This window comes from Poeciliopsis prolifica, unplaced genomic scaffold, assembly GCF_027474105.1.
Source record: "Poeciliopsis prolifica strain line A6 unplaced genomic scaffold, Auburn_PproV2 SCAFFOLD019, whole genome shotgun sequence".
Lineage (NCBI taxonomy): Eukaryota > Metazoa > Chordata > Actinopteri > Cyprinodontiformes > Poeciliidae > Poeciliopsis > Poeciliopsis prolifica.
Window position 1 is genome coordinate 9,029,634 of NW_026562394.1, and position 23,509 is coordinate 9,053,142.

Below are 23,509 nucleotides of genomic sequence, written 5' to 3' on the forward strand. Positions count from 1 at the left end.
CTCATGGTCAGTGGGCTTTCAGGACGCAATCAAAGTACATTTAATGAACCACAGTGAAAGCTTAAACTATTTTGTGATTTATTGTAGAAATTGGACAAGAATTACTTTCAATTTCAAATCATCTTTGCATCTTTGTAATTGGGGCAATTGACAAAACTCTCCCCAAAGTGACACTGAATACACTGAAAACAAAATGTAGTAAATATTTGGTGGAAAAGCCTTTTTTGATAGTGATGACTTCTAGTCCAGTCCTGTTTGAGGATGCAGAGGAAGTTAGATGGAGGAGGTTGACTCGCTGTGGCGGTAAAGGTAGCCGCCAGAAGAAGAAGGAGAAAACATCCTGTTTTTAGAGCTCAGGTGTGATTTTGGATCTATTTTTTCACACAAATCGTCCTCAAATCTTGAAAGGTTTACTACTGTGTTGTCTTTGAGTTGTGCTGGGAGTTTATCTTTGCAGGTCCGGTCAGCTGTGTTAGTCGCCCCCCACTGACAGGTGGGAAAAGCAGTATGGAGGCTATGGAGGAATTTTGCTGCCATAATCAAAGAGCACACATCTTCAGTCTGAAAACAGGACTTTATGTCTTTTCTTCCCAAAACTTTAATATTTTTGTTTACATTTTCATTTTGAAAGCAGGACTTCATGATAGATATATAGTCACGACATATCTGCCTATCCATCCATCCATCCTTGGTAGCGTGAACAAACTCCTGCCTAAGATCATTAGCTGTTGGCGGTCAGAAGCACACTGCTGGCCAATGTTCAGTGTACTATGGAGCAGAAAGCTAACGTTGTTTCTCCCTACATCCAGTGGGTGGCACAGGTTGATACGCTCGACAGTAGCCACATAGGCACACCAGCTAGAAGGAAACAAACGCACCCAATGCAACACTTACATTCTATTGGCTAAGAGGTTGCCAGGCGACTGTGCCAAAAGGCAGTTCAATGTTTTGTAAGCGAGCAGAGACTTAAGCGAGAACGCAAAAAGAAATTTTGAAAGGAAAGACATTAAGTTCTGCTCTCAAAACTAAAATGTAAGCAAAAGTATTACAAAAGACATGAAATTCTGCTTTGAGACTGAAAATGTGTGCCCTTGGATTTTGGCAGAAAAATTCTTCCATAGGAGGCTCATCAACCCCAATTCCTGCTCAGGCAACTAAAGTCAACTTAACACCACAATTTTCCCACCTGGAAACTTCACTTCAGCCTAGGACAGAGCTGGCCTTCCTGAGGAGCTAATCTAACTGCTTTCTTCCAGCTATAGATAAACTTCTACATAAGCCCATTGCATTGTTGTGTCCTGGATGACTGAGAATCTACAACAGTCACACATTGCTGCAGGAAGACATCTTTAGGGTGACTGCACGCCTAAGGAGCCCCGCAACTCTTGATGTTCAACATTTAAAAAAATAAATAAGATTTTCCTTACAGATGTGACACAATTTAAAGGAGAAACAAGCAGCAGCCTTTTTAACAACATGAGATTTCTTCCTGCAAATATATACATTCTTGCACTTTGTGTTAAGACTAAAATGTGAAAAAAACCCATGAATTATTAGTATCCATGTAATAAGAAAAATATATTTAAACATAAACCTTTGCCAATAAAAAAAAACAAATAAAACAATTCAAAAGTATAAAAGAAAATGAACTAGGTCATTTTAATGTGCTCATGTTGGGATTTTAAAGGGCTACAGTAAGTTTGATGCTAACTCGACAAGCAGCCTGTCTCTTTAGTTACTGTCAGTCACTGCTTCACTGCGCTGCTGACAACATCAGTACACCCACTGGACATAACCACTGTGTGTGCAGTGGGTTAAAAAAATACGAGAGGAAGCTACAGACGTGTGAACATGAAGGATAGAAACGGTTAGGATACGTAAAAACAGCCGGCGTCAGCCAGGACGAACTTATCCGCCCCGGTCATCCAGGAGAAAGGCAGCCGGTGTGAACGTTCGGCTGGGCGGCTGACAGGACGCAGCCTCGTCCGAGGTCTGAAGGCCTCCCTGGTTTAATTTGCCTCAGAAGTTACAGCATCAGTTCAGTTGGTGGGGTAAGTTACTGTTTGTCTAAATATACGTGTTTTTAATGATGGTTTCATTCAGCGAAGGCAACACGTAAAGCACACAGGGGTGTTGCTCTCTGTCTAGCTTAGCATTAGCATGCTAACAGCCGCCACTAAAATTATGGGGAAATAGCGACTTTCTTTTAGCCGCCAACAGCTAACAGTTAGCTTCACCGAACCATAGAATTAGAACGCCAGTATTGTGTCTTATTTAGCATTTCCTTAAAAATTTTGTAGTATTGACTTGTAAACCTAAATAATATGTTGTCCTCACTAAGTTAAAATTGTGAATATTAGTAAAGAACTCCATTAACCTCATATTGTTGTTAAGGACTATATGGATAAATATTATTTGGTTGCAACTCGAAGGAACAAACATGTAACGAGATTTATTAAAAACATTGCCATAAGTCAAACGCTACCTAAGTATAGTGTTATCCCTGGTACACTAATACATTACTCCCTAATACATAAATAACAGTTGTTGGTTTACACATCCCCTTTCAGATCAAATGTCCCTGGATCTGTGCAGTTTTTAAACATGGCAAATGTTACTTATGCATAAGCATCAAGTCTGTTTATAGTAGGCGACAAGAACTCTTAAATAGTATGCTTACTTGCATTGAAGTTTTCTCAAAATACACATTAAAAAATACTATTTAAAACATTTTTTTTCTGGCAATCCAAAATGGTTTTGATGATCAAATGAATGTTATTGAATAACAGCATTTCAGAAAAACAACACCAAACCAACAAACAGATATAGTGTGATGATCTGAAGCTACTTTGCTAGTCTAATCTAGATGGGTTTCAAAAACTACACATTGTTTTGAATGCTCAAGTTATCTTTGTTTCGATATGGAACATTTTCACAGCACTGTAATCTGTTGCCGACAGGAAATCAGCGAGCAGAGATGGCAGACAGCGCAGGGCTCCAGTTTGTCAGCTCCTACGCCTTCGAAGCCATGCAGAAAGTTGATGTGGTGCATCTCGCAGCCCTAAGTGACCCGGAGCTGAGGCTGCTGCTCCCCTGTCTGGTGAGGATGGCTCTATGTGCTCCCGCAGATCAGAGTCAGTCATGGGCGCAGGACAAGAAGCTCATCCTGCGCCTCCTGTCTGGAGTGGAAGCCGTCAACTCCATCGTCGCGCTTCTGTCTGTGGACTTCCACGCATTGGAGCAGGATGCACGGAAGGAACAGCAGCTCAGGTATTATTGACTTTTTTTTTGTGACCGCAGCTGATGAAGGATACGTCTGTACTCTTAATGCATAATTCCAAGTGTTCACTTTAGCGATTCTCACAGTATTTTGTATTTTTCACCAGGCACAAGGCAGGCGGCTCCAATGGTGAAAGCATCCTGGTGTCGCAGCTGCAGCACGGACTCACCCTGGAGTTCGAACACAGCGATCCCCTCCGAAGGCTTCGTCTGACTCTCAGCGAGTTGCTGGCCATCATGAATAAGGTTCTTGCATGCCATTGGCCATGCTGCGTTCTGAACTTATCGCTGGTGCCTTTTTATACAAAAAGACTTCTTTATGTATAAAAACAAGAATAAGATATTATTGTTAAACACCTTTCAGGTGGAAATTATTTACTCAAAACGCAAAAAAACTTACTATTTATTTGCATCAGTTCATCACCAGCTAAATCCGAATATTTCTCTCTTGTCTTTTTATTTTTCAGGTGACAGACTCCAACGGGGAGTTTTTCTTAAAGTCTTCTGAGCTCTTCGAGAGCCCCGTCTATCTGGAAGAAGTGGCAGATGTCCTCTGTATTTTACAAGCGGGTAATAAATCCACTTTTTTCTCTTTTCTGAAGATGACAGAAAACCTTTGCGATAAATTACAGCAGAGACTGCGCAACAAGCTTTCTCGTCCAACATCAGTGTCTGACCTCACAGATGCTCTTCTGTTAGAAAAGTAAAACTTCTGTTAGAAAAGTCAAATAGTTAAGTTAAAAGCTAAAAAGAGAGAAACCAGTTTCACACAACTGTTTATATTCAGACTCAAATATAGGCATACACCCCCACTACTGTTTGGATGAATGTCCTTGTAGAGACAAGCAATACCCTGGCAATAATCCGGCCTTGATTTTGATCACTCTTCCTATATGATTTTATTTAAATAAACTTGATTCTTTACAAAAACCATATTTTAAACATAGTTTTAAAAAATCTTTAGCAGTTTTAATATCTCAGAAGTTTAATAGTTTTGTTGTCTGTCGTTGTTTGTTGTCCTGTTGAAGCACCCAACGGTAGGATTTAGTGTGATGTCTGCTAGGCCTGTACGGTTTATTGCAGATTTATTGTCGCTGCACTAACAGTGTTCGCATTTTGCATAGAACTGCTTTGACTGCGATAAATAGTAGCATGCATTTGGATTCTCTGTGCCTGTAAAACCTTGTCATTAGGACGACAATATATATATTTTTCTCAGTACCTGGATAGTCAACTCCTTATGTGGGTGTTTACTGTGAACTCAAAGCAAAGCTTATCACAATTAACAGTATAATTGAAATTTTCACCAGTATCATCACATATTACCTTTATATTATGCAGCATTGTTGGGATGTATGTACATTTATGCCTGTGTGTTCGTTATGTCCCGCTCTCAGAGCTACCGTCTCTGCTGCCCATCGTGGACGTGGCAGAGGCTTTGCTTCACGTCCGCAACGGCGACTGGTTCATGTGCCTGCTGGTCGCCAACGTGCCAGACAGCTTCAGCGAAGGTGAGCCATCTGTCTCGGAGGGCCGCACGTCTTCATCAAACGGTGGCAGTTCAGGAAACAGCACTGATCGGTTTGTTATATTTAAAAGCAAATGTAACTTTAAACTTCTAGTCTTTTGCATCACTTCAGCCGGTTCCCCTCTTAATTCTGACCACGGCAGAGTCCCAGAGGGTGTGGGCATTTGTCTTTGATGATAAACACTGAGTTCTCCAGTTCACAGAGAGAGCCATGTGTGCTTTAAAAAACACATTAATTGGAGATCTTCTGTTGTCTCCAGCGCCTTCTTATCACAAACAGGGTCAGCGCCGAGTCAATAGAGTATTCCTGCGTTAGCATCAAGAAATCCTTTCTGCTTGACTTGAAAGACGTTTTGAGAATAAAGCCTAAGTGTAATAAATCAGTCGTCTAGAAGCATCAAGGCCAGTCCTTTTTAACTACAACTGATAGTCAGTTTAAACTGGGCGAGTATTTTTTTTTTTTTTTTTTCCGCAATGCATAAAAAAGATGTTAGATTCAGCCGAGAGAGAAACTGATATGATTTGAGGACATGCCACAGTCTTATTCAGTCATAACATTTTACTTTATAAGTCGTCTGCTGTGGGGGGAACTAGAGGAAAAATTAGATAATGCCTCCCTGATTAGATTAGAATTGCGTTCCCCCCACCCTGACAGCAATGAGTCACGATTCAGTGGTGTGCGGTGCTAATGGGGGTCGAGACCGGGCCACAGCAACAGAGAAATCACGGTCTCCAAGGCTGTTGTTTTGGTAAATCATCTGATTGGAATTCCTCCGCATGTGGAATCCGACCAAATGCCTTGAGAGGCACTAAGACGCGGCTGTGTTTGGGTTCAGTTTGCAGAGGGCTGATCAAGAACGGGGAGCGCCAGGACGAGGAGAGTATGGGGGGTCGGCGCAGGACCGAAGCCCTCAGGCAGCTCTGTCAGATGAACCCCTCACAAGCCCTGAACATCAGAGCCATGGTGGTGAGTCGCCCTGTTAATGTAATCACGAGACTCCAGACTGAGCCCACAGGCAACCTTTTCCCTAAACCTAGCCAGATTTTATGGAGGTTGTTGTTTATCCTTTCCAGTTTCCACTTCATTTACTTGGGTGAAAACTAATTATAAGGGTTGAAATGTATCCCAGAAGCCCCTAACCCTGGGAGAGTACTTTTTGATTTAGCCCAAGTATGTTCAAAGTGAGGCTCGTGAGGCATTTGTGGCCTCTGGCATGTTTTTTTTTTTTTTTTTTTTTTTTTTGAAGCCAATATATCAATAGATAAAAAATAGAGTATTCAATATATAAAACTTTCACTGAACTCCGATCCAGAACCGCACAGCATTCTGGGAGATGTAGACATCAGCTAGCCTGGTAGCGTCAACAAACTCACTCATTCTCTGGTTACCTAGCAACCACCTGTTCAGAAACTCGTGCAACAGCAGTTTCAGGTTCCTCATCAGTTCTTAAGAATAGAAAAACGGCGTGGAGTGAAAACTGAGGAAAAAACAGGAAAAGTCGGCTGACCAGTTTGGATTTCAGACATCTAAAACAAAAAACAAAAAATCAATAATTATCGATATTGATGAATATTCATATCGACTGATGAGAAACGGCCATATTGTGACATGTGTTTCAGCCATATTGTCCAGCCGTCAAAATATACTTACAAAAATGTCAGATGCAACACAAAGTTTTCCAGGCATTCTGATTTTCTAAAGCACACCTTGGTGTATCCAAATCTCTTTTCAATTGCTGTATTAAGACTTTGTTAAATACATCAAATGAAGAGTGATCTCGATCCTGCTTTTATTGCTGAAAACAGACAAAATATAGTTTACAATTTTCTTCAATCGAGCCCTAAATAATAAACATACTGGATGCCTTTCATTTAACCAGGAACATGTGGAAAAAACATCTGAAGTTGGTTTCTATTTAAATCATTAAATATTTTAAATTATTTCTTTAATTAAAAATAGTACATACTTACTTTATTGAGTAAATATTTTTTTTATCACATTTTTTTGGTGATTTCACTGTTTTCATTTGCTTCTTTCAACACACTTGGATGTTCCAGCCAACACATCAAATCTAATTCAGAAATTGATTCCAAATTAAATGTTGTGAGTCGTGCCATCGTATTATCAAGGGTTCTTATAAGAGATGTTGTAGTTGTCGGCTGTGAGCAAGGAGGATCTCCTGTAGCGGTCTGTATCACAGCAAATTTGAAGACGCCTCTGACTGAAGACACACGGTTCTTGTATAACAGTCACACGAAGAGGATGCTTGGGTTTGTGAATGTTTTTTCTTAATTTCATGAAGAATCCTTTTTTTGTGCTATCATCTCCACGGTTTCACAGTCGATCCCCTGAACAGAACCTTCTAGAATCTCTAGTTACAGACAGAGTTCTCTCAGGTTCTTGGGAATGAAAGCATAATGAAAGCAAGTCAGTGTAACTCTATGACCTCCCTGAAATGTTTGGATGAGGGATGGATTCATCGTTCTTGGCACAGCGTCTCTCTGCTGGAGACATTTGCAGGAACCTCCCTCTGCTATCCTTAATGTTTTTTCCCTGCATTCATGGCTAATCTAAAACAAATATGTGTCACACTAACTCTTCATCATCTTCTTTCTTGGAAGATGTTTTCAGGAGGACATGTTTATGTCGCTGGATTGTTGTGTTTGTGGAAACCCGGTGGAATTAAATATTGAGTGTGATTCCAACATCATCACACGTCCTTAGTGGTTTAGCAGACTTCCTTAGTAACGTATTAATTTACAGCAGTCTGCGTTTCTGCTCTGCAAAGTGATGAAATCTTAAAAACGTCAATAAAGCCAACGCCTGATCTTGGAAGTAACGTTTGCTATATGTTAAGTCTGAGCACTTGTTGTGTAATTGGCCCTGTTTGCTGTCAACTTTTTTTTTCCCTTTTCTTTCTCTCTACCAAGATGGACTCGCGTGGTAGAGGTTAGTAAAAGAGATTTGTCTCTCCGCTGATTTATGTTGTGATCCACTGCGCGGTGCTAACCCTGAGGGGAGAAATTTGTCTTCTCGCTTCCCTCCTCCTCTGGAGGAGGTTGCAGCGTTGGGTCAGTTATTGAACAAGGCCCCGGGAGGTTGTGAAAATTCATCGCTCCGCAGACTGATGCCTCAGCACGACTTGCCTCCTGCACGGCTGTGGAGTTAACGTGAAGCTGTGCTTAAAAGTATTTTTAGTTTCCTGACTGTTTCACGGTCTGATCGCCATCTCAGGGTTCCTACGCAGTTTGAGAAAGTCTGGGAAGTTATGGACTTGGATTCAAGTGTCTTGGGGTTTAAAAAGCGAATAGCTGCAAATGGAATTTTTGTAAAAGAAAAAAAAAAGGTGCAAACTAATTGCTTCATACTGGCAATTGTCAAATGTTTGCAGCATTTTTCAAAATGCTGTTTTTTTAACAACATTGGGAATGTTCTTATTACCTGTTGTCCAAATGAAGATGATCTCATTTTAATTAAGCGCATGATTAATTAATTTATTGCTTATCGTAGCAGGTTTATATCCAACCGGTCTGTCATTCATGCATGCACAAGCACAGAAAAATGCAAGATTTTTATGATTAATTGAATTTTCCATTTTTGAAGATTTTATTTTTTGAAAAACTTTGATTATTATTTTTTTTATGATAATTTTTTTTTTCACCAATGCCCTCCCTTTGAGATATTTTCTGTCAATTATAAAATCGAAAACTCAAGAAAACAGAGAAGTTTTATTTTTAAGCTGCATTGCCGGTGATAAACCCTCTACTGTGTGTGTCCAGGTGGAAGAGTGCCACCTGCCCGGTCTTGGCGTAGCTCTGACTTTGGACTACAAACCCGACACGGCGGACGAAGCCGTCAGCCCGCTCGTGTCTTATGTCAGCGGTTTGCTCCTGGGAACCAATAGCAAAGTCCGGACCTGGTTCAGCATGTTCATTCGCAACGGACAACAGGTTAGCAGGAGGTTCTTTACTCTGTTGTTTGCTTTTCCTGAAAATCCCTTTTGTTGTTATTAACTTTTATTTTTGCCATGAAAACCCCATTGAGATTGAAAATCTCTTTCACAAGAGAGTCCTGCTCAAGACTAGGCAGCAGTATACAGAGTTTACTTCCACAGCAAAGCAGAAAATAAAAAAAATTTGTGAAAAGATTCCGCTGGTAAAACATTTGCAGACAAATTATTCCTTCTCCAAATCAGTAAGAACAGCCTTGACAATACTTAGTGTCAACAGCACCTTTTTTTTGCCTTCATGTTCAGAAAACTGAAAAGATTTCAGTTATTTCAGCTGTTACTATTTTCTGAGCTCACAGGAAGGTCTTACCTGTGTGAGTGACGTCACACGTTTTCATAATAGTTTTAATATGATACTTAAGTTGAGTAGTTCGCTAAGCAAGGCTGAAAGAGGATTATGTTGTGATGTCAACTGTGGCGCGGGCGCTCAGCATTTGGCTCAGAGGTTTTCCTCTGCTTCACTCCGCCAGCGGAAGAGAGAGAGCAGCTCCGTGCTGTGGCAGATGCGCAGGCAGCTGCTGCTGGAGCTGGTGGCCATCCTGCCACGCTCGCGCAGCACACACGTGCCCAACGACGCCAGCGTGGAGGACGGGGGCGGCTCGGGTTACTCCGGTCTCAGGGAGGAGCACGTGGTGAAGGCCAGCGCTCTGCTCCGGCTCTACTGCGCCCTCATGGGCATCGCCGGGCTCAGGTGCGATGCCACATTTGTCATTGTGCCCCTCTTGTTGGAGTCGTTATTTCTCACCTTTTGTTTGTTTTCGAGTGCGATACCTGGCTTTAATTGGACTTGCGTTTAGACCTACAGATGAAGAAGCGGAGCAGCTGCTGCAGCTGATGACCAGCCGACCTCCAGCCACGCCTGCTGGGGTTCGCTTCGTCTCTCTGTCCTTCTGCAAGCTGCTGGCCTTCCCCACCCTGGTCAGGTACATAAAGGCTTTGTGCTCTCAGTGACGTCATGCATTAGTATTTATTTTACATTATGTTTAGAATTCCTAATTGCACTTTAACTGCTTACTTGTTGCAGTTTATTTTTACATGTTCTATTGTTTTTGCCAGTTTCTTTATTGACTCTTATGCTCCTAGTTGCTCTGACTGAACAAATTAAAGTTGTTTTGTTTTTAAAAGCTTGTGAAACTATTTGTATATTTAAAATAGGTTTGCTGACCTTTTGCAGAGTTATCAAATAAATGTGTAATTCATTATATTTACGTCTGTATTAAAAAAAACGAGAACATTTTAAGTCAATTCAACACTGTTTTTTGTATCGAATCGATTATCGAAATTGAAAAACGTGGATTGGTGCATCCTTAATGCTAATAATGTAACTTTCAGATTTCCTGTCTGTAATAGCTTAACTTTATTACCTTCATCTTAGTATATTTGCTAAAATGTTGTTTCAAAAGTCTATTTGAGTATTGTTTTTATTTATTTCTCAAGTTTTATTACAACTATTTGCATCTCTGTGTTTGTGCAGCACACCAGAGCAAGAGCAGCTTATGGTCATGTGGTTAAGTTGGATGATCAAAGAGGAGGAATATTTTGAAAGGTAAGACAATGGGCGAGAAAAGACAAAAATGAATCACATATTTTTGTTTAATTAATGTTTAGTCAATATGTCCGGCCAAATGAATACTGTTACGTAAATCATCTCAAGATAGTTGTTAATCTAAATTATAACACTTCTTAATTCACCTCTTAGGTTCTATTTTGTTAGTTGTTTTATTAATTTACCAGACATTATTTTTTGCCATTTTTAATGTAAAAAAAAAAAAAGAACAACTAACATGTTCATTAATCTTTTTTTTTTTCTTCAAATAAATGATGATGAGATTTGTACTCATTTCTAAATGATTACATTCAGAATCGCACTAATTCTGAATATAATCAGAATGTAATTCTTAGGGTAGATAAATAATTTAAAAAGCATCCAGGAAATTTCCATTCCAGAAATGCATGTTAAATATTTTGAGACCTTTTTTTATATTAATTAGAAAGCAATATTGTAAACATTAAGGTTCATCAGTTGTTGCTCTAGTTGTAAATAGTTGAAATCTCTTAAATCACGTCTGATTTAGTTCTCTTCCAATGAGTTCAGCACAGCTGAGTTGCTGTTAGCGTAGCTCTGGACGTTTGTTGCTCTCGTGCCTCATGGTAAAACCTCAGCGTTAGTTTATTGAAACGTTAAAATATGTATCTCCTGTGGATGTTGAAATTCTTGGATATATGTTGTTTTTTTTTTTTTTCCAGTGACTAAAAGTTAGATTGAGCTGTTAGATTTTCTTTTTTTTTATTTTGTAGAATTATGAGCCAACTCTGCACGCAGTTTTATCTGTCAGAGACACTCATCCTTGTTGCGACTCAGGTGCATAACATCATGTATGAACTGAGCCGGAGTTTGATCTACACTGACGCAGTGTGTGGACTGGAAGATTATGGAAACGAATCAGTTTTATTTAAAATTCGTCCCAATAGGATCCTGGATCATGCACAAGCCTTGATGCCTATCCTCAGTCGCCTCTTATGCATGTGTGTGTGTGTGTGTGTGTGTGTGTCTTTCTTACAGTGCTGCAGGCGTATCTGCTTCTTTTGGAGAGATGCTATTACTGGTTGCCATGTATTTCCATAGCAACCAGCTCAGCTCCATTATTGAGTTGGTGTGCTCTACTTTGGGGATGAAGGTAAGGTGGGAGGGAGACTTGAATCAATAAATCTGTCTGACTGACCAGGTACTGGACCCCACTCCTCTCCCTCATCTGCAGCAGCAGCAGCAGTGCATACACACTATAACACTAATGAAACGCTTGCAACATACACACATCAAGCAAGATGCATCACACCCTGTGGCCAATTTGCCATTTTATTACTTATTAAGTGCACTATTGTTTCCTCCCTGCGATCTAAGTAGTTTTCCTGTCTCAGTGTGTTTTTCCACTAAGATGTGTAATATAATTGGATTTCGAGCCTGTTTGTTTCCACCCCCGGGGCATTCCTTTCAATTCAGTGCTCTGCCTGCCATGTAGAATTTTCTGATGAAATATGAAAGGAGGGAATTACAAAATACCAGCTCTGCTCGCCTGGAGGTTGTTTTCAGTCGCAGCGAACCTCGCGCTGTCGATGTTTCTCATTGTTTTCTTTTTTGTCCTTGTTGTTGTTGTTGTTGTTTTTGTCCGGTGGGTGTTTATCTTTCCGCAGATTGCCATCAAGCCGAGCTCCCTGAGCAAAATGAAAACCATCTTCACTCAGGAGATTTTCACGGAGCAGGTATTTATGCCGTCCGTCCACGCTGGCGTGTATTTTCAGTTCAGCGATGGGGGGGAAATAAAAACGACCCCATGTCAACCTCTTCTAAAATATTTGGGCATTAATTTTTAAAATCAATTTTAGGTTAACTAGCTTAACTTCCACGACAGATGTGTGAGGAACAACTCTTTGCTCTCTAAAATAAACTTCAAATATTTCAACACCACAGCAGAGATCATCTATCAGTGTCCTGAGTTTTCCTCAGCTACAAAATGCTTTTTTGTTTGTTGAGGTGAAACATATTGTCATAATTTTCAGACGATAGATTGCATTAGACACAACATAAGGAGAAAAAACTGAATAATTTAAGTGGAATTTGTCAAACAATGCAACATAAAGAGGAAAAGCAAAAAATAAAACAAGCAGTTGCATTTATTTAGAAATAATTAAGGACAAGATATAATCTGGTGGCGCGTTGCTTTTCAGGAATGCTAGTTCGTCAGTGATTAAATGAATAAAGTGTCCCGTTGTTTCGCTGTGTAGGTGGTTACGGCTCATGCTGTGAGGGTGGCAGTGACGAACAGCCTGAGCGCCAACATCACCGGATTTCTTCCCATTCACTGCATCTACCAGCTGCTTCGGAGCAGAGCCTTCACCAAGCACAAAGTGTCCATTAAGGTTCGTCTCATGCTAACGCTAACATCCAGCTGAGATGAGACGCTCCATCGTCTTGCCGGCTCTTGTAAATGTCGACCAATTTGACGAAACCCTTGATCAGAATCTGTAAAAAGATATATATTAGGTTAATATTTTATTGCAATACCATTGTTTTCTTAGACAAAATATAAATTTTAATTTGGGAATTATTTTTTTTACAGTTGACTTTCAAGCAACTTCTAATTAGTAATCAGTGACTTTATTTTATCAAAATATGACAACACAAGAATGGCTGTTTTTCATCTGTCTATGAGAAATTGAGCAAATTTAGTCAACAAATACAATTAGTCAATACAAAAGAAAGGAAACTGCCCACACAGTTATTATAAAAAGTATAACAAATCATTCAAACTAATTTAATCCTCCATCTAGATGATGAGGGATGACAGCTTTGATGAATTATGAACCAATATTTTGTTCTTTAAATCGGTTTTCTGACCTATAAACACAAACTTGCATATAAGGTTTGTTAAACTCTACTGGGAATTTGGTTGTACGAGGCAGATATTAGCGTTTTTTCCAGTAAACGCTGTAGGATTTGGATGAATAAGTGGAACAAGACCCGATTATCAATATGGTGGAGGATTTGAGATGCTTTGGGTCTACTACTTTAGAATTTAATTGACTTGTTTTTTTATGTTTATAAAATAAAAGCACTTTGGTCATTCCTTGATGTGCTAACTCATAACTAAGGTTGGCTTGGCTCTTCCAGTGGAACTGGGAATCTTTTTCTAGAGTGCTTGGCATTATGAACTCCTTGGAATAACAAGACATTTAATAAAATACAATCTCATGTCTTCTGCCAGTTAATAGAAAATAAGTTGTTTCAACTGGATAAGAATCCAAAATATTTGGCCAAATGAGAACATATATCACCGCAACCTGAAGCCCCAGAGATAAATCCTGAGTGTGTACTTAAATATGCGCGACCCTTCCAGGACTGGATCTATCGTCAGCTGTGTGAAACAACAACGCCAATCCACACCCAGCTGATTCCTCTAATCGATGCCTACATCAACTCCATCCTCACTCCAGCATCCAAGGCCAACCCCGAGGCAACCAATCAGCCAATTACTGAGCAGGAGATCCTCAACGTCTTCCAGAGCTCAGCAGGGGTGAGTCATTCCCGACCGGTGCTGCGAGAAGCTCATTCTGCAACTTAGAAAGTGAACAACAGCAGACACTGCATCACATTTTCTTCAATGTTTTTTTTTTAATTTTAGGTGTGAATTGGATTTATTTTAATCTACAGGCCCTTTATTGTTCGTCTCCACCAGCGTTGCACTTCTAGAGACCGAAACCGGTCAAATATCTGAAATGCTGGGCGTCTGTGAACATCTGTTTTCTTGCCACAGAGAATCCATTTGAGACCAGAACTTTAACTAAGCCTCTCACCTTCAGTCAGTAATTTTTCTTCTTTTATTAATATTTTATTTAGCAGGGTGATGGCAGTCGAGGAGGACGGCAGCGCTATTCCATCACCACGCAGCTGCTCATCCTTTACTACATCCTGTCTTTTGAAGAGAACCTGCTGGCTAGCACTAAACAGCTGGGTAAGAAAGTAGGCCCTCCCACTGTGACACCAGCTCACTTCCTGTCTGTTGCAGAGATGCAGCGAGGAGATATTAATAACCTTATTGATCACAACATTTAAAGATTTCTAAAACGGGGTGTCTCTGTCATTGTGTCTGATCCATAAGGGCAGATCTATTCTATCTATTATTATTTTAACATTACATGTAGAATTCCTAATGACACTTTCTGAACCATTAAAAAAATGTTTGATTTGTTGCAGTTTATTTTCACACATTTGATGATTGGTGCAAATAAATGTACAGTTTACATTTATTTCTGTGTTTTAAAAAATTCCGGGCTTTAAATCAATTCAGGGCTGTCTTTGTGTGTTGGATTGGTATGAAACCTCAGATATGTGTCTCAGTATGTGAAGTGAAAAAAGTGCATCGGTCCTGGAAAAGGCTGTGGCCCGTCCACTGTCACTTCCTTCACTGAACAGTGCCGCTGGCGTTCGTTTGAGGGGAATTTGTCAGGCGTCAAGACGAACTCGGAAGCTGTTTGACCTCTTTAATCCCGTAGAAGACGCTTCCACCGTGTATTAGTGGTCATTCATCTTTCTCTTTCTTTGCACCAAGCGTCGGCGGCTTCGTCGAGAATAAACGGCGAGCCGACAATCGGCCAAGTCCGGTGGCTGTGGGATCGCATCTAACTAGGACACACACAGGCCAGATTAAGCCACATAGTCCGTGTTTGTTCTCCCACATGACGGCTGCTCCTCTAGCCCTTCATTAGGCCAGATTTATGAGAGTTTATGCTCATCTCTTTAATTGCTGTGCTTACCCAAGTGCTCCCATCGCCTTCAAGGAGGGAGTAATGAAACCCATCAGCGTGGTAATGAACCCACGTCAAAGAAAGATCACTTCTGAATTTCTTGAACTCATCAGCGCTGCAGCTTTAGTGCCCTTATACAAACCAAATCAAATCTTTCTGTTTCTGTGTTCACTGTTTGATGCTCTGTGTGTGTGTGTGTGTTTTTAAGCACTGATGCAGAGGAAGCCAAAGTCTTACTCCGCAGCCTTAATGGACCAGATCCCTATTAAGTACTTGGTTACTCAGGCCCAGGGGCTGCAGCAGGAGCTGGGGGGTGAGTTTCCAATGTGATATCTACATTCATTAGACTTAACGGGTTGTTAAAGACGCAGCGATTAGAATTTCTGATCTTCAGGTGTTTCAACTACCCAACTACCCTCACTTGTGTTTAGTGGATACCGATTTTTTAGCCAAATTCGGTTTCTCCTGAAGCCGCTGTACAACAGGACTTTACTAACATTTGCAGACAGATTGACTAAATACCTCAGTTATACTCGGAGGTGGGTAGTATTTACTGTTTAATTGATGGAGACGGACACAAAATTATATAGGTAAACTGAATAAAATAGCCTTTAAGATGCTTATAGGCTGATTTTCAGCAGTCGTCCCCATTTTGGGTTTTTTGAACAATATATTTAGACTATTGTGAAGTGAAATGGTAATGTAAAGTAAAACAAGAGATTGACAACATATGCAAAATCATACATCTTATTTATTTTTTATCAATTTTCATTGTTTTAGTCTTTAAACACATTTTTTTTCTTGAGACAGAGAATGTGAAGTTATATCAAATACTTATATTTTATTTATTATTCATTACCGTTTTCATTCTTTTTTTTTAAATAAATAAAATTTATTAAATACCTGTAATTGAACCTAACTTTACATCTTGTCCGTCGGATGGCATCAGTTTTAAATATTAAATCAAATGTTCTGATCAGTTCCTCGGTACTTCAGTGATTTTTTTTTAGCCACATACGTTTTTTTACTCTTACTTCGGTAGTTTCTTGAAAAATTACTTTTTAATAAAAATGTATTGAAGTAGTGCTGCTCTTACTTGAGTGAAATCTTTGGGTTCTCTACCCGCCTCTGCTTAAGATTAAAAAAAAAAAAGTGTCATGAGTCATTTTCACTCATTAGCAACATTCACACAAAAAGATGGTCCAAAATGGTGTGTTGGATTTTTGAGTTTCCAACTTTATTTCTCTCGAAACATAATGAATTTGCTTTGTGGAAAGTTTAAAAAACAAACAAACAAAAAAAACTTGTTGCTGATTCCAGGTCTGCACTCTGCACTGTTGAGACTTTTGGCCACCAACTACCCTCACTTGTGTTTAGTGGAGGACTGGGTGTGTGAGGAGGAGGTGACCGGCACGCTGCCCCTTCTCAGAAGAATGATGCTTCCCAGTAATACCTGCAGATACACCCAGAACCAACTGCACCAAGGTAAGAGCGATGAGAACCAAATTTAGTCGAGTCCCTTTCATCCCAACTCTCACCAGAAATATGGGTGAGAGTTTAAAAGTCCATCACCAGAAAGGAAACAGACTTCCTGCTCCCTAACCTGGTGAAATCGTCCAGCAACAGTTTGAGCTGTTTGTTGTCACGGCTGACAACAAGCAAGAAGCTCTTTAGCTCGAAGATAAACATGACCTTTTGTTTCTCCAGCCTTCCAGAAGTTGCCCTCCAGCAGTCCCAGGCTCATGCGTATCCTGGAGCATTTAACTCTGCTGTCACCTGGAGACCTGATCCCTTACGCAGAGGCCCTCACGGCCAGCACGGCCCTGCTGCTGGAGCCCGGCGTGCCGCGACGCTTGCTGCAGACCCTCAACAAGCTCTGGATGGGCCTCAACACGGTGATGCCCCGCAGGTGACAAAACTTTAATACACACACAGGAATACATTTACTGAATTATATTAATAATATAAATTCTATCAAATTCAGTTTGAAATCGTGTAACTCCAAATAAGCATCCGTTCACAGATTAAAAGTTTATTGCTTAAATTTGGTCTTGAATATTGATGATGACTCGATGTTCCGCCTCTAAAGAATGTGACTCAAAGGGTTAAAGCGAAACCTGCAGGGCAGAAGCTGTTGCTCTTAACTTCAGGCCTCACGCTCAGTGTCTGTGCGAATAGATCGCTATCGAGCAAAGCAACTCTCGGTGTGGGTGGACTTGCTTGCTTACATGAGGGTCACCCTCAGTGCGCCCCAGGGCTCTGAGGAGCACGGTTACCTAAGCTCCGAGCAGACCTATCGATCCAGAGGAGGCCTGCAACAAGAAGAGCTCAGGGCAGGAAAACTCTCCATGAAGGAGATGTGAGGGATTGCTGCCTCCCTGCTGACTTTAGTATCTTTCCACGCTCCCTCTTATGTTGAGTGTTGCAGCGATAGAAGAGAGGGGTCCTGGTGAAGCTGGGAGGAGGGCAGCGGTGTCAGGTTTCCCACAGATACATTGATTAATAGGAGTGTGCAAGGCGCTTGAAGGGCTTGGAGCAGCAGCACTACCTGCTGTTTAGAGATCAATATCTGGTTCACCCCAACGGGGGCGAACTTTCCATAAGCTGGTCTTAGTAAATTAAGCTGTTAACGTCATACAAAGCTGTGGTTTACTGGGTTTATTTCAGTAGTCAATAAAAAGTAAAGGAAGTTCTCTTTGTTTTGTTTTTAGCAGAACTTAATCAGTGTGTCTGCATGTCTGAAATCATGGCCTTAAATGTCTTTAGTCCTTATGCTGTCATATAAAAAGGAAGATATTTTACACACAGGATCGGTTTTAAAACGTTTTCATCCATACGAACAAAAACGTCCAATAGGAGGCACTGGAGCACAAACACACTTCATCCAATCAGATTTAGCTTAAGCTACTTTGCAAAGTGGAATAGGGCAAAAATGTCAGTCAGGTGTTTGAAGCTGGTAGAGACAAACCCAGAATAGTTTGGCAAAAGTAATAAACTGCTATTTATTGTAGTTGTGTTGCCTGTGACGTTTTTGAGGCTCTTTTATTTCTCTTCCTGTTTCAGGTTGTGGGTGATGACGGTAAACGCCCTTCAACCTTCAGCCAAGCTGCTCCGGCAGCAGAGATACACGCAGAACGACCTGATGGTCGACCCTCTGATTGTTCTGCGCTGTGATCAGAGGGTCTACAGGTAAACACTTCATCATCGTCAAAATGTAGTTCAATTTAATCTAATAAAACATTCAGCGATTAGCTATCAACAGGCACTTAGAGCTTCTGTTAGAGTTGTAGTTTAGGCATCATCCAGATGAGGGCACCACTGGTAACTCTTAATCAGAGCCAGTTGATACAGAAACAAAGATGGCGCGGCCGTACCAGAACAGCTCTGTTTTAAGATATCAGCGCAACAACAAGCTGCATAAGTTTCACCTCATTCAGTCGTGCTGCAGCGTCAACTTCTCAACCAAACGTTACTGATGATGACAAAAAAACGCGTGAAAATTGCAACATGATGGGGGGAAAAACCATGATACCAATGAGCACGTTTGAATTTTGCGGGCTGTTGTGAGTTAATTAACTTCCTTCAATAGCAACCACCAAATATTTTCTTCTTTTCTATTCAGCAACCCAAGAGGGTCTGTTTGTATCAAATAATTGGAAGATTATATCGACCAATTTCAGATGAACTCATTCATTGATGACTTACGTCCCTATTTCAGATGACCCAAAGAGATGCCAAAATGAATAAAATGGTTGTTGTATACATTGTTTCATTAGATGTCCCCCTCTGATGGACATCGTCCTTCACATGCTGAACGGATACCTGCTGGCCTCCAAGGCCTACCTTCAGTGTCACCTCAAGGAGACGGCTGACTTCGATCGGCAGAATCCGATCATTTCCAACGTGGCGGCTCCCGGTCAGCCAGACACGCCCGAGGTCACCAGAGAGGAGCTGAAGAACGCCCTTCTGGCTGCGCAGGTGTGTGAAACACTCATTGCGTCTTCGGACCCCGTGGGGGTCTGAGAACCTGATAACCACTTGTCTCTGCGGGGCCTGCAGGACAGCGCGGCTGTCCAGATTCTCCTGGAGATTTGTCTGCCCACCTCCGAAGAGCAGCTGCTGGGCGCCGCCGCAGACAGCCTTCTGAGGACCAATCAGGGCCCGAAACAAGGAAGCCTGCCGGCGACGAGCAGAGGGAGCGTGGACGACACCGAGCCAGAGGGGGGCCTGCTCAGTGATCTGAGGGAAGTGCAGTGCCTCATCTGTTGTCTGCTGCATCAGATGTTCATTGCCGACCCAAACATCGCAAAGCTGGTTCACTTTCAGGTAAATGCAGTTTCGTCCCACTTCCCCTCCCAAGTCTCAGCAGCAAAAATCTCTGCTGCTCAGAGCAGCTGTGGGCTTTTAAAGGGGCAGTGTTATGTAAAATCGACTTTCTGAGCTTCACGTCATGTTATATAATGTTATCCTCTGAGCAGAAACATATTTGCAGCGTTGCCTTGATTCTTTCTTGCACATTTGAGGAATCCTTTAGTCTCCCATGGTGGACCTTACGCTGCCCTCAAATACAGATCTCCCCCTCACAGCTGCAGCTTTCGAGCGTCGCCTCACAGGGCAGCCCAACCCTGTGCCCTCCCCCCGACAGCTCCTCCAGACTAGCCACTGGCAATTAGCAAACACCTGGTGGAACTGCACATCTGCTGAGCTCATTATACGAGCTGTTTCTCAGTGAAACTCTGGTAAAAACTTTGTTAAAGGGTTAATAGAGGAGAAATGCTGTGATGACTTCCTGAAGGCAGAGTTTCAGAAAGAGCAGAATTTTCTTAAAGCCGTAAAAAAAAAAAATCAGATGTGTAAACCAACAAGTGCCATTGTTAAAATTTTCAATGCTCATCAAGTATGTTGGTCAACGTTCCATTTATCATGGTGCTTTGATGCATTCAGCATATTTGATATGCCTTTTCGTAACAGGCATACTTCACTTTGCTATAAAGTGGCGCTCTGTGGCTGCCAGACACGTGATAACCGGCCCTTTAACGAAGGGTCAGATCACGTCGACCGCACCAGTCGCCACGTTGTGCTTCAGTAATAAACTGCAGCTCTCCCACTAGTGTCTGACAGCCATATGGTGGGCTTCTTCTAAAGTAAATCCACCTCTATCCACACACTGTCGAACAGAAACTACTAATACACACACACACACAAATACTGCTTGGATGAGCCAATTGCATCCTCCCTTGTCTTTATGGTTTAATTACAGGATGAATATTTTCTTTCCCCCCCTCCCTTTGCGTCAGGGTTACCCTCAGGCTCTACTGCCTCTGACTGTGGCAGGCATCCCCTCCATCCATATCTGTTTGGACTTCATCCCAGAGCTGCTGGCCCAGCCCCAGCTGGAGAAGCAGGTGAGTCCTCCCTGCTGCTTCCAGGCTTTAAAATCCTGAACTTTGCTTGGTTTTGTGCCAGAGCCTCCCCGATAGACCTGCACTCTTCACCGGCGGCTCCTCCAGGTTGAAATTCACTGTATTTATTGTGCAATAAATTTCAATCAACAAGTGACATCTCTTGCACTGTTTCTTTTCTGCCCACAGATCTTTGCAATTCAGCTGCTGTCCTACCTGTGCACGCAGTACGCCTTACCCAAATCCCTGAGTGTGGCCAGGCTGGCCATCAGTGTGATGGGCACGCTGTTAACAGGTCAGCAGCGTCTTGTTCCTTTACAGAACAGGTGTCGAACTCGAGGTCCAAATCCAGCCCACCATAACACTTTAGGACCTTCAAGATGCCAATTGTGTGCTTAAGTATTACTTTTATCAATCAAATCAACTGTACCAGCGACGGGTCTTTGTCGTATCGTTTATCATTTATCTTGATGAATTTGATTTGTCGTCGCAATAAATTTCAATCAACAATTTTTAATCCCAAAAAACTGTCCATAATTTTGGGATTATTACTTTTTCTGGTTTTTGTTGGAACAGTTTGTTCAATGAAGGCGTCAGTATACATCAATCAGTTTGAAAATATTGATCAAGTGCATTTTAGTGATACAAATCGTCCTTCTTTATGACTGGCGGCATAAAGATGTGCTTTACAAATGGGTATGCTTGTTTTATTTTTTTAATTGAGCAGTATTTGTGTTTGCGGGGCCGTGATTTTAGTAACAAGCATATAGTTACCTAAAAAACAGGTAATAAATAGTTTTTATTGTCACATTTAATATTACCACAATAGCAGCTCAAAATATCATCCTGAAACTTTTTAAGTCCACATTATTTACCCCAAGACGTTCTCACTGAATGCAGAGGCAACTTTTATTTAATATTTTAGCAGTTTGTTAATGGGGTGGTTTTATTATTCCGTCCTGCCAAAAACCGGCCATCTGAGGACATTTATGGTCCTAATATGGCTCAAAATGAAAATGAGTTCCACCACCCCTGCTTTATGGGATGTTTTTATTCCACTCCTGTTAGTATTCAGCAAACGTGGTGTTTCAGTATCGCTAGTCCTGGAGAACGGTGCCACCGTCTGGCTACTCGCTGCTACTGCGGCCGTCCCTCTTAATTCCAGCGCGTCTGGCGGCCAACTTGAGAGTGTGCTCTGTGTTTGCACAACTGCTGTTTGGACTCATAAGTGCGTGTTGTGCTTTGTAGTGCTGAATCGTGCCAAGCGGTTCTCCTTCTTCATGCCCACGCTGCCGTGCCTGGTGGCTTTCTGTCAGGCCTTCCCTCCTCTTTATGATGACGTGGCAGCTTTGCTGGTGCAAGTGGGGCAGGTCTGTGCTTCTGATGTGGCCACCAAAGTCAGAGACATCGACCCTTTCATTGCCCGTAAGTATAACAATTGCTGTGACTGTTTGGCTTCCCGTTAGCTAAGAAAAGTAAATGTTCAGGCGTTAAATGTTAGAGGTGTACAATCGATCGATCCGAAACCAAGTAAAATGAATACAATTTTACATGTTTTTTTTTTTTCTGTTAAAACCAGGACCAGGAAGTACAGATTTATATATTTATCTAGCAGTAAGAAGCCATAATCAAGTTTGATTATGGCACTGATAGCCTTCCATCTTGGTGTTACAGCCCACTTTACCAAAAGACAACAAATGTTCAGCTTGCATGTACTGAAGTGGATACCGGTTATATTTAAAACATTCTGTCATTGTTGAAGTAGAAGTAAAAGCCTCCTCCTCCTCCCAGGCATCCAGAGTCTGAGAGAGAAACCCCAGGAAGCCGCAGCTCCGGGCGAAGGCTCTTCCAAGCTGACTCTGCCCCAGAAGACGGCCGAGGAGCTGGGCGGCGCCGACCCCGACGTGCAGCTCTGCTACTGCATCGAAGCCACCTTCATGGACATCATCAGCTCCACGCTTCACGGACTATAGACTGAGCGCACATTATGACTTTCACGCATCCTGTGGGAGCAGAGAGACCTGACCCGAAGAGGCAGCTAGCCTGCTGCCGGTCCAACACTCCTAGCAGGGATGCTGTCACTCTCTGCACATTACAGCACCAAGCTGATGCAGCTACATGTTGCTGTGAACTGTGTGGAGCTTTTAGTACCGTTTTTGTTTGTAATAAAATGATTTTTTCAAAAAACAATCTGGTGGGCGTCTGAGAAAATAACACATTTCATAGTTTTTTTTTTTTTATCTAAAGCATCGTACATACGTTAACTTCTAGCTTGAAAATGACCTCTACCCCTGATCTTCAGCTGCGCGGTGTTGACGGCGTTTCTTTCTCCATTGCCTTGGTTTCAAGTCTTCCTGTTTCTCAACTGCCATCCAGACCTTGATGGTTCTGGTATGTTTTGGTTCATTGTCCTGTTGTAGAGTCCAGCTCTGCTTTCCTCTTCCCCAAAGACTTGGGGCATTTTCCTCAAGCACCCTCTGAAACGCTGTAGAATATACGGTGGACTCTATGATGGTTGAGCTGGTCAGCTCCTGCTGCGCCCAAAAACTGAGGCTTCACAGAAGACACAAGGTATTTAGACTATATCTCTACTGTCTTCCATCCAGAGGCCTCTTTCAAACTCACCACGGCGTTGGCGCTCACCTCAGCGGTCAGACTGGTTCTGGACGATACGGCTGAAAAAACGCATCACGATATCAAGCGTTTCATATCGCTCGATATCGATAATTATCGAATTGTTTTTTTTGTTCGTTCTGGTGATGATAACCTTTTCTGATTTATCCACAAGTTTCACTCGAAGTCTTTTTAATTTTTTTTATTTTGTCTCTTTATGAAGCTACTGCTAGTTACTAAACAGATTTTTGCCAGGTAACCAAAGAGTGAAAGAGTTAGCTGGCCATGAGCGGCTAAAGTATCGGAATCGGAGTGAAATTATTGAAAAATTATTGAAAATTCTGACACGTTATCTATAGATGTTGATCGCGATA

At 41.6% G+C, this 23,509-nt stretch overlaps 1 protein-coding gene across 1 annotated transcript; it reads left to right on the forward strand.

The window, feature by feature from the left end:
- The first annotated feature begins 1,746 nt into the window (after positions 1–1,746).
- Positions 1,747–22,729, forward strand: ints2 (integrator complex subunit 2). The gene is made up of 25 exons (XM_055043870.1): positions 1,747–2,051; positions 2,961–3,270; positions 3,387–3,525; positions 3,747–3,849; positions 4,677–4,790; positions 5,644–5,774; positions 8,588–8,758; positions 9,288–9,508; positions 9,615–9,740; positions 10,292–10,363; positions 11,381–11,495; positions 12,010–12,078; positions 12,601–12,735; positions 13,713–13,889; positions 14,213–14,327; positions 15,329–15,433; positions 16,441–16,605; positions 16,828–17,029; positions 18,184–18,309; positions 18,897–19,098; positions 19,180–19,446; positions 20,418–20,525; positions 20,712–20,817; positions 21,771–21,947; positions 22,314–22,729. Exons 2-25 carry the CDS (start codon positions 2,978–2,980, stop codon positions 22,493–22,495), a joined length of 3,621 nt encoding a protein of 1,206 aa, XP_054899845.1. The 5' UTR covers positions 1,747–2,051; positions 2,961–2,977; the 3' UTR covers positions 22,496–22,729.
- Positions 22,730–23,509: the final 780 nt, after the last annotated feature.

What these genes read in the sequence shown, in the direction of transcription:
- ints2 (XM_055043870.1), top strand. Translation starts at nt 2,978, where the DNA reads ATGGCAGACAGCGCAGGGCTCCAGTTTGTCAGCTCCTACGCCTTCGAA. An exon ending in GCTCTACTTTGGGGATGAAG is followed by an intron (nt 11,496 to 12,009) that starts GTAAGGTGGGAG and finishes ATCTTTCCGCAG; the next exon opens with ATTGCCATCAAGCCGAGCTC. An exon ending in CCAGAACCAACTGCACCAAG is followed by an intron (nt 16,606 to 16,827) that starts GTAAGAGCGATG and finishes TTGTTTCTCCAG; the next exon opens with CCTTCCAGAAGTTGCCCTCC.